Source organism: Lottia gigantea, assembly GCF_000327385.1.
Source record: "Lottia gigantea unplaced genomic scaffold LOTGIsca_96, whole genome shotgun sequence".
NCBI classification, from domain to species: Eukaryota; Metazoa; Mollusca; class Gastropoda; family Lottiidae; genus Lottia; species Lottia gigantea.
The window spans coordinates 75,134-86,727 of NW_008711113.1; the positions used below are offsets into that span (position 1 = coordinate 75,134).

An 11,594-nucleotide genomic window follows, 5' to 3' on the forward strand; every position below is an offset into this window, starting at 1 on the left:
TCAGTGTATCTGCCGTCACTTCCGGTGTCCGTACCAATCAAAAGTAATTCCAGACCAGCATCAGCACGTTCATTTAATACAGAAGTGGACCTTTTGTCATTCAGACCGATTTCACCCACGAAACCCAAACTTCTCAACACCGTTGTCTTTGAACATGAACTTGGCGGTATTGTGGATCGATTATCCAGATCGACTATGTCGTCAAGGATGAAAAACGCGCGATTTCGACCAAAAGTGACGTTCGTGAGTATGGACTACTATAATTGGAACAGGATGTCCAGTTTTAAAGAACACCACGGTATGATCTACACTCCAGAAGGAGCTGTTCGGGAATCTTTTAAAAGGACAACTAAGAGACCTTATACTGCTATTCCTCCACAATACAGAATACGAATTCCCAAATCTGTTTGGTAGGTTGGATCGTTCAAAATGGCTGTGGGTAAAGTAAAAAATACAAGTGCTGGTGTCGTGGACTGTGAAGAACTGATTCGTTGTTTTATAGTAAGAAAGAGACAACCTTTTTTTACAAAGAATATATCTTAGGTTCACGAGGATCCGGACAACCAGCTGGTCCTTGGCATTGACCTTTCCCTGACTATCGGATCCCTACTACATAGTTGCATTCTCATGAACTTGATCAAATAATCGCATGGTCTTTTGGACACTGGTATTCTTTGATGTTTGTCCATATAAAGGATCAGTGTTTCAGGTGATTTTGCTGCTTCAAAAAGAAGTGACTTTTTAAGCCATTTGCTAATGAATGACTCTTAAACGAGAAGTTTGGTTGTTTGGACTTTCCTTAAAGATGATGTGATGGTAAACTCTCAAATTTTAAACCCTGATGTCCAATCTAAGTAGCGAGAAACTCCAAAGGATCCCGGAGAAGCCTTTTGGATTTTTCTTCTTTTAAAAGTAGTGTTATCTAAAAACAATGCACAATGTAAAGCATCCTTGTACATATTTGGTTGTCCATTTCACTTTTTGTTGTTGAATGGTTTCATTGAGAGATGACAAAGACGTTAGAGATTCTTGAAGTCGTGCTGGGAGTCAATGTGTAAAAACGTGTTTCATGTATCGTTCGTCAATGGCATCAGATCAGACATTTCTGAGAGATACTCATTTCATGCAGTATTATTTAGTTCTTTACTTTCGATTTCGTTAAAAGATACTATAAATACACATTACTTTTAATACATATATTTGTGCTTTTCTATTTATTCAGCTTGTATAAGTTTATCATAATTCATATGATTAGGGGTTAGTGGCCTGTGAGATCTTTGGCAATTGAAGGAATTCGAGACTGAATTGAAAAGCATTTGTTATATCTACTAACTTATGATCCTCCGGAAGAGTCACATTTGACTGGTGAATCAATGGCAATGAGAGTTTAAAATTCGGCAATAAAACTGGATAATTATCCTAAGATTTACAGCTTATATTTTTATTCTATTTAACAGCTGATAGAACTCAATTCCCGTTATCTGTGTCACTTTTCATAATGAACATCTGAATTCTAGTTTGTCTGCAATTGCAACTAAGTAAATAAATTAACAATTGTGTAGTGATATCTGTTCTATCTGCTTTGATAAATAGCAATTGCTTGGAGACGTGGACTGTCCTATTGTCCTCTTTTCGCCTCTTCAAGCATTCAGTATCATTTAATAATTACACAAAACTTAAGTCAAATTTCCATTCCGAAAAGTGGTACAGGCAACTGAAATTCAATTCTATCACCTGGTAGAAGAAAATTTAAAACCGCTATAATCCCCAAAAATTCAAACCATTACTAAGTAAGTTTCTTTATTAAAACAGAGTTATCTTTCCCTAACGGCACATCCTTATTTGAAAACACAATGTCCGTGGCATCCTGGAAGTGTCTTTGAGATTTTGGCACATTCAATTTGTCCAACAATTTGTTTGAAAGATCTGGAACCACAGGTTGTAATAATATCCCACAAGTCCTCATGGAAACCATGGCAACGAAAATAACAGTATTTAAATGGTCCAATGATTTGCTTTGTTTTGCTAGTTGCCATGGTTTGTGTTCCTGAATAAAAGTATTGACCCAATGAAGGTAGCTCATGATTTTTTCAAGTCCTTTGTACACATTGAGATCCTCATAGCACTCACCTACAATATCTGAAATATTCCAAGAAAATTAAAGTTGGATTGCCTCCACTCTTACTACCTAACATCTATCTATATTGTCGCTAAAATTACGAACTGTGTCTAATACCTTGACTGTAATAGCCACCTTTCTTGTGTCACGGAATGCAGTAATTTGATTGGTATTGTTGGCACCCATGTCCATCTGTTCACAATTGCGGAAAAAAGGATCTAGAGCCTACAGTTTTTTTTAACAGATTTTGATGAAAATGTATGTGTATAATCATCAAATGAACTTAAAGATGGGTTCCCATATCTTCATTTATGAAAATGAAAATGCTAATACTTATATGAATAGAAAGTAGAGGTGTTCTAATGACTTGGAAAAATACCAGTTTGCCTCACATGTCCATAATTAATTCATAATTAGCTAAATTAGAATGGTCAAAGAGAATGACCAATCAAGAAAGGTCAAAAAGTCTTTTTTTGTTTATCCAGACTGTAAATATATGGACATTTATGATTGGTTAAAACTCTTAATCATTTGCAATAAGAACATAATGATATGATTAAGAATACATGATAATTCATTAGAAACACCAATTAATCAAATAGTTTGCCTAATTTGACATTAAATAATAAGGAAACCCATCTTTAAGATTAAAATATAAATGTTTATTATTATATTATTGTAGTATGGCCTTTAATTCTTTTAATATTTATTAAAGGAGTTTACAAACATTAACCAATAAGTCTATAGGTGATATATATCTTTTATATTTTTGAATTTCAAAAATAACAAAACCACTTACCTGGCAAATTCCGTAAGCTTTGGAATTCCTCAAGTTGTTCTTTAGTCAGATATTTTTCTATGTTTTCTTGAGAGGAGGCTGGACAGACTTGACTACGGTTAATACTGTACGATGTGACACGATTTAAGAGATTCCCCAGGGTATTGACTAATTCTGAATTGATACAGTCAACTGCCAATTCATCATTGTAATCTGAAATAGAATCATGAATGTCAGACAGCATATACAGTAAAACACTAACACAGTAAGTAGTTCCCAAAAGGTTATACACCCACAAAGCAGCAAATGAGCAAATGTCATATTCTGAAGTGAAAAGTGAAAATTATGACCTCCAAAGGCTCAAAATTCATCTTAGATCAAACCTGTTGACTTCTGCTGGCCCGCACAGTCTCCAGACCACTGATCTAAAGAGTTTCTCATTTTCGACCCCCACTTCAGGCAATTTCTTGAAACACCCATGAACAATAATTTCTCATATTTGCCAAAATTATGAATTTGTCCGAGATCTCATACTAAATTTCATCAAGATTGGATAAGATCGGCAATGTCTATTGTGGACAGACAGAACAGATGATGGCAATATATGTCTACATTTTCATGTGTTTAAACATTCAAAAATAATAATCTGCTATAGAAAAACTAAGTAGTCCTAATTTCCAACATGTTTCAAGAGCACAAAGGAGCCCTTAGGGGCAGAGTATATATTATCAACAGTATTGGGATCAATTACAAATGGACCAGTAAAAAACTTTGTGAAATGTTTTGTGTGTCTTCTATTTTACTGAACACATTTCTATGTGGGATACCAAATTGATGCTGAACTTCTTGGCATCTGTAGATGTTCATTCAAGCTCTTTGAAGCCTTCCAGTGGTTGATAGGTTCATATAAAACAAAGGAAAGACAACTTACTTCCATCACTACCAGGAACACCAATTCTGAGTAAGAAATATCGTAAACCATCAACTGTATATCTTTCTATTCTATCTATAGGATCTACTACATTACCTATACTTTTAGACATCTAAACACATTAACAAAATAACTCTCAGTTAAGTTTGAAATAAAAATATTTGCCAAAAAGAAAAACTTTTGCACCATTCCAATTTTCAATCAGACACCTGTACGATAAGGGACATTATCAAACACTTTTAGTGGAATTGCAGGAACCACAGACGTCTGATTGAAAATTGGAATGGTTCAAATTGATGCTATCAGTATCCCCAATACATATAAAAACGCTAGAAAACCTCTTTACAATTCCTTTAATACAACAAGCATTGAAAGGGTTAACTTTTCATCTTTCATATCATACACATAGGGCATATGAAATTTGAGCACTCTGTGTTGAAAGGGTTAAAATAACTTACCTTAGTTCTGTTAACCAACCAATGAGAATGACAGAATAGTTTTGTAGGTAATGGTAATTCAGATGCTAGTAAGAACGCTGGCCAATAAATAGCGTGAAACCTGAAAAGAACAAATCTAAGTTTACAAAACGACAATTTTTATCCTGTTTTTAGGAGCAAAGCGAACAAAAAAATGGTATTTTTTCCATGTATTTTAAGAGAATCGGAAAATACCTACTTCAAAAAGTACTGTTAGTCTTTGCATTGATAAAGCTATAATTCTTTGTAAATTTACATTGAAAAGAAACACATAATTTCTCTCCTAGAAATTTCAACCAAACAATTTTCTCTGTAAAAACAAATTTTGAAGACATTCTTAGACTAACGGTACTATTTTGAAGTAGATATTCCAATGCTTGTGAAAATAACCAGTAATATTTGATATACCAACGAACATGCAAAGACTTGAACTTGAAATACAAGATGAAATTACATCTTCACAATGTCAAGGTTTTATGAACTTCATATTTGACATCATTAGGCACAAGTCAAATGCAGCGATTTGATTGGATTATATGCAAGTGTATACAGCCAATTAAACCCTAGAAACTCCAAGTTACGAATCTATCTCTCTAGGGCTTTTATTGGCTGTCTAGTGTCTTCGCTTCACAAATCAAATAGCTGCATTTACAAACTTCTGTGATACAAGAAAAGTACCAAATGATGTCAAGGTATTAGAAGTTGTTTGTAATATCTTCATTGTGAAGGTTGATAATAAGTGAACCTTACTTTAAGATATCTTTGCCTATAATTTGACAATCTGGTGGCCAAGTAGTGAGATTATTAGGATAGCCTGCTACTGTTAAATAATTTACCAAAGCATCTAACCATACATATATCTGAAAAAAAAATAGAAACAAAAAGATTTTCACTAACTAAAATATCATAGTTTTGATTTAAACCCTATAGTAACTACATGCCTCAACCATCTCCTGTTTGAAAATATATATATTAAAGCTGTGTTTGCCCCTGAGTAGTAGTAATAGTGCCTATAGATTTACACTAGTGTGGAGCGAAGTCAATTCAGCCCTCCAATTTGCATCAGAATTTGATATTGCCGTCTCAAATGGGTCAAAATCATAAGCTAATTAAAGTAAGAAAGTTTGAACTAACCACTTGTGTAGAATCCCCAGGAACTGTTATACCCCAGGAAATTCTGTCCGCTTGTCTGGATACCGATAGATCTTGTAGTTCTTCTAACATCCTCCTTACTATACCATCAAACTGTACAGGATTAACAGCTGAAATAATAAAAATACCGGATTAACAGCTGAAATCATAAAATTACAGGATTGACAGCTGAAATCATAAAATAACAGGATTAACAGCTGAAGTAATAAATAACAGGATTAACAGCTGAAATAATAAATAACAGGATTAACAGCTGAAATAATAAAATTACCGGATTAACAGCTGAAATCATAAAATTACAGGATTGACAGTTGAAATCATAAAATAACAGGATTAACAGCTGAAATCATAAAATAACAGAATTAACAGCTGAAATAATAAATAACAGCATTAACAGCTGAAATAATAAATAACAGGATTAACAGCTGAAATTGTAACAGGATTCGGCCTTATGTTACATCATAAGTACATCTAACATTTATTAACACAATTGCCTACCTCCAGTGTTTAACCAGTCTCTGATGCCATCTTTAAAACTTGATAGTTTAAATTTATAATTTTCTTCTGTCATCCATGTCACTGGTCTTTTACTTTCAACAGATACCTGAAAGAATTTCAAATTGAACTTAAATAGACAGGGGTTCTTTCCCTATCTCCATGCGCTAGTTTTTGGCTAAGTCTAGCTAGACAAATCTAGCCCTACTTAGTTCCTCTGACATGATAGATGGATGTGACAATTGTCATAGGATACCACTTTTGATGGAAGTTCATCTCAATTGCCAAATTTGGCACAATTGGCTGAACCATTAAAGAGTCCATCAAAACATATCAGGATATTCTATGATGTCCATGTGACTTCAATCACATGATCCACTTTCTAGCATAAATAAAATAGCAATGGTGGGAACAGGGCACAGGGACATTGTAGGACATCTGGTATTGTCTCCACGGATTCATTAATGGTCTAACAGTCTTGCCAAATTTGGCTTTTGTCAAGGTGAAAATTCTCAAAAGCTAGTGATCTTAAACACAGATCAGGATGAACTCCCATAAAAAGTGGCCCTAACCTTGAAAATATCCCATGTGTATATCATGTCTGAGGAACTGGTTAAGCCCGATTTGTAAAATTATTGGAGTTAGCTCACTGGGAATGGTTTCGTTAATTCTGATTCCAAACTGTTCTTTTAAGACAATGACGATTTGCTAAAACACTATTTAATTTACACAAAGTCATCTAGAATATTGATGAAAACTAATACAAAATTAGCAATTGGTATAAAATTTGAGTAAAAGTAGGTACCTTGCACATCTTGCCTTCTATTTCCATATCGGTGACATCATTGTCTGATAGGAAAGCTTCATCTGATATAGAATACCAGCCCTCATAGACACCTTTATATATATAACCATTCTTCTCTAGCCGTGTCTACAAATAAACAATATAACATATAGAATACCAGCCCTCAAAGACATCTTTATATATATAACCATTCTTCTCTAGCAGTGTCTACAAATAAACAATATAACATATAATATAGAATACCAGCCATCATAGACACCTTTATATATAACCATTCTTCTCTAGCAGTGTCTACAAATAAACAATATAACATATAATATAGAATACCAGCCATCATAGACACCTTTATATATAACCATTCTTCTCTAGCAGTGTCTACAAATAAACAATATAACATATAATATAGAATACCAGCCATCATAGACACCTTTATATATAACCATTCTTCTCTAGCAGTGTCTACAAATAAACAATATAATATAGAATACCAGCCCTCATAGACACCTTTATATATATAACCATTCTTCTCTAGCTGTGTCTACAAATAAACAATATAACATATAATATAGAATACCAGCCATCATAGACACCTTTATATATAACCATTCTTCTCTAGCAGTGTCTACAAATAAACAATATAACATATAATATAGAATACCAGCCATCATAGACACCTTTATATATAACCATTCTTCTCTAGCAGTGTCTACAAATAAAACAATATAACATATAATATAGAATACCAGCCCTCATAGACATCTTTATATATATAACCATTCTTCTCTAGCCGTGTCTTAAAATAAACAACATAACATATAATATAGGATACCAGCCCTCATAGACACCTTTATATATATAACCATTCTTCTCTAGCAGTGTCTACAAATAAACAATATAACATATAATATAGAATACCAGCCCTCATAGACACCTTTATATATATATAACCATTCTTCTCTAGCCGTGCCTACAAATAAACAATATAACATAGAATACCAGCCCTCATAGACACCTTTATATATATAACCATTCTTCCTATAAGTGTTACTTACCCAGAATGTTTCTACAGCCTGTCTATGTCTATCTTCAGTTGTCCTAATAAAATCAGTATGACTGATATTGGCCAATTTAAATAGGTCCTGAAAAAAAAAATTGTTCAATAGTAACAAACAGTATTGCTTTGACAGAGTTACCTGTTATTGCCTTGCTTACAGTTACAAATTCAACATTTCATGCATTTGGATAACATCTAGTTATATGTGTATACACAATTGTCTAGTATGCCTGACATTGTCAAGAATCGATACATGACCACACAATATGATACATGTATTGTTATATACAATATCGCAATGCATCAATTTACCAATGTACTAGCTAGCACTACCTATGGCCTTAAGTACCAGCGGTAAGTTTGAAAACTTGATGATTTGAGAATGCTATACCTTAAATTTTGAAGAATTTTTATTACACAATTCTATTGGACGTTTGTTCAATTCTGCTGCACTTTGCTGGATCTACAAAAACAAAAATATTATTGAAATCAGTTCAGAGCTCTTGAACAGATGAGCAGTTGTTATATTTCACTAGCGATGCCAAGCACTTTGTGCACTTTTGTTAAAGTGACAGTTGCATCATTTTAGGGTGTTGATTTGAATCTTGAAAATATGTAAATAATTTTCAGAAGTACTAGAAATGTACGAAAACATAATAACCCATAATAACAGAATTCCTTCAAAAATATCTCAAATTAAACATTTTACCCACAATAACAAATTTATAAAATTTAATCATCGATAATCAAAATTATTAATTCCTTACAATGATAATCAATTATTTCGATCATTTTACCCAGCCCTTATAGTTACAACATGTACTGTTAAGCATAAGTCCAAGAACCACAGACATCACATTGGAAATTTGGATGAGGCAAATGGATGCCATACATGAACAAAAGTTACATAAAAAAAATACTCATTACATGTTCAGAATCAAAGCAACAATTACAAAAAGTATTAGGATATACATTAATACCTTTAATCCATGTTCATCAACTCCTGTTGAAAATAAAACTTTCCGGCCTTTAACCTCATTCCATCGAGATAGAAAATCAGCTAAGACTACTGTATATAGATGACCAATATGAGGTGCTGAAAGTATACATTCAAATTTATTAATGACTAGATCAGCTTAGGTATCTCGGCCCTACTTTGTTTACAAAGCCGTGAAAATATGTGAAATACCAAGTTATAAATAGGGCGTAGGATAGGAATTTTAACTTAAAATCTTTTGAAGTTTTCCATTGTTTCACCTACTCCAAACATTGGCTCATTTTTAACAAAAACATTTTTTCCCTTTCAAATCATTGCCAAATTGCTGTTTCTCAGGATGATATTCTGAGGACATCTTGCTCCTCTGTACTAAGGCCTAATTTGTGCTTGTAATATCTATAGGCCTGAGGGAAGGGTGTTCATTTCTATGGACCTTCATGTAACTTGTCCATGCTGTCTCAACAGATTTTGAAGTTAATAATAAAATAAGGAATACTCACAAGAATTGACATAGAATATTGGTGTAGTCACAAAAAAGTTCGTATTTCTTTCAGAAGAATAACAACATGCCGCAAAAGATTTCTTCAATGACAAAGTTCGAAGCGTCCAAAAGTTAGTTAGGAAACGCCTCTGTAGAATCATATTCGGCAACTTCAGAACGTGACAACGGTTGGGTTAGAAAGTTTATTGGACATAGATGGAAATTCGGCTATGTCAGATCAGATCACTGTGAACGAACTGTATTAATTTTCATATCTAATAAATTTTCACACTTTGCAGAACCGGGCGCAGCCATCTTGGTAAGGGACATAACTCTAAATTGATGAGAGTGAAACAGACCGACATGGATTTCTAACTTTTATTTAAACCACTGCATGGACAAATTAAGGGCATTACATAATACCTCAACACTGCTGTTACACCCAAAGGTGTAGTCTACTTTAATTCAAGTCAGTTTCTAAAAACAATATTGCATCAGCAATCTCCTCCAACCTAGCGGTAAAAATTCAATTTATCAACAGGAATATCAATCTGCAGACTCTAGGGTTGAATTTCTGAATTGAATCGAGACCCTTGACTAAATCTTGACTTGAATTGACGAAAAAACAAAGGAAATTGACCCTGATGTGTTTATTAAGCATATTTGAAACAAAGACAAAACATATTCTAAATACTTAATGTTACTAAAGTGTACTAAAATAAAAACAACAAACGGCTAAACCAGATTTCTTACTTTGTTTCAAGTTTTAACTAAGCCTAGACTTATTCAATTTAACCTAAATTATTCAATTAAGCCTAGGATGTTTTCTATAAACCTAGGGTTATGAAATGAAAATTATTTCATAAAACCTAAGCATCTTAATTTAAACCTAGGAATTATTTTATCAAACTTAGACTTTTTTCAATGATCCTAGACTAAACCTAAACTTTTCTTATAAAACCTAGGATGTTTTGAAAATCATAGGAATATCTAATCAGTGCACAGTTAACCTAGACTATTAATCTTAATTAATATTAGGGTGATTTCTAATGTTTGAAATAAACCTAGGGTGATTTCAATAAACCTTTAGATTATTCAACCAAACCTAGGGTGATTTCAATTAGCCTAAGATTATTCAACCAAACCAAGCATGATTTCAATAAACCTAAGATTATTCAACCAAACCAAGCATGATTTCAATAAACCTAAGATTATTCAACCAAACCAAGCATGATTTCAATAAACCTAAAATTATTCAACCAAACCAAGCATGATTTCAATAAACCTAAGATTATTCAACCAAACCTAGCATGATTGTAATAAACCTAAGATTACTCAACCAAACCTAGCATGATTGAAATAAACATAAAATCATTCAACCAAACCTACCATGATTTCAATAAACCTAAGAATATTCAACCAAACCTAGCATGATTTCAATAAACCTAAGATCATTCAACCAAACCTAGCATGACTTCAATAAACCTGAGATTATTCAACCAAACCTAGCATGATTGTAATAAACCTAAGATTATTCAACCAAACCTAGCATGATTGTAATAAACCTAAGATTATTCAACAAAACCTAGCATGATTTCAATAAACCTAAGATCATTCAACCAAACCTAGCATGATTTCAATAAACCTGAGATTATTCAACCAAACCTAGCATGACTTCAATAAACCTGAGATTATTCAACCAAACCTACCATGATTTCAATAAACCTAAGATTATTCAACCAAACCTAGCATGATTGTAATAAACCTAAGATTATTCAACAAAACCTAGCATGATTTCAATAAACCTAAGATCATTCAACCAAACCTAGCATGATTTCAATAAACCTGAGATTATTCAACCAAACCTAGCATGATTTCAATAAACCTAAGATTATTCAACCAAACCTAGCATGATTGTAATAAACCTAAGATTATTCAACCAAACCTAGCATGATTTCAATAAACCTAAGAATATTCAACCAAACCAAGCATGATTTTAATAAACCCAAGATTATTTCAACCAAACCTAGCATGATTTCAATAAACCTGATATGATCCAATTTATTTTGAGCCCTGAAAGTGGTAGGTGTATTCCCTTCGAAAGAGCCCTATATAATAAGGTGGTAAAGGTTTTAAAATTGTGAATGAAATGAAACAATGATAAAATTTGGTTTAGCCTAAGAGCAACCAGAAATAAATATGAAAAATATTTGGGTCTACACAAAATGGGTTTGACTTATTATTTACAATAAAAAATTTGTACAATAGTATATTATACTATACATTTATATATAAACAAAAATATT

The 11,594-nt window shown here is 32.8% G+C and overlaps 1 protein-coding gene across 1 annotated transcript; it reads right to left on the reverse strand.

The window, feature by feature from the left end:
• Nucleotides 1–1,786: 1,786 nt before the first annotated feature.
• On the reverse strand, nucleotides 1,787–9,614 carry LOTGIDRAFT_223492 (hypothetical protein; the record flags this gene model as incomplete). Its single annotated transcript, XM_009068903.1, has 12 exons — nucleotides 9,308–9,614; nucleotides 8,791–8,906; nucleotides 8,202–8,273; nucleotides 7,809–7,895; nucleotides 6,757–6,882; nucleotides 5,955–6,060; nucleotides 5,439–5,566; nucleotides 5,055–5,164; nucleotides 4,287–4,386; nucleotides 3,829–3,940; nucleotides 2,919–3,110; nucleotides 1,787–2,139 (listed from the first exon to the last, which is right to left on the reverse strand). Exons 1-12 carry the CDS (start codon nucleotides 9,447–9,449, stop codon nucleotides 1,787–1,789), a joined length of 1,644 nt encoding a protein of 547 aa, XP_009067151.1. The 5' UTR covers nucleotides 9,450–9,614.
• Nucleotides 9,615–11,594: the final 1,980 nt, after the last annotated feature.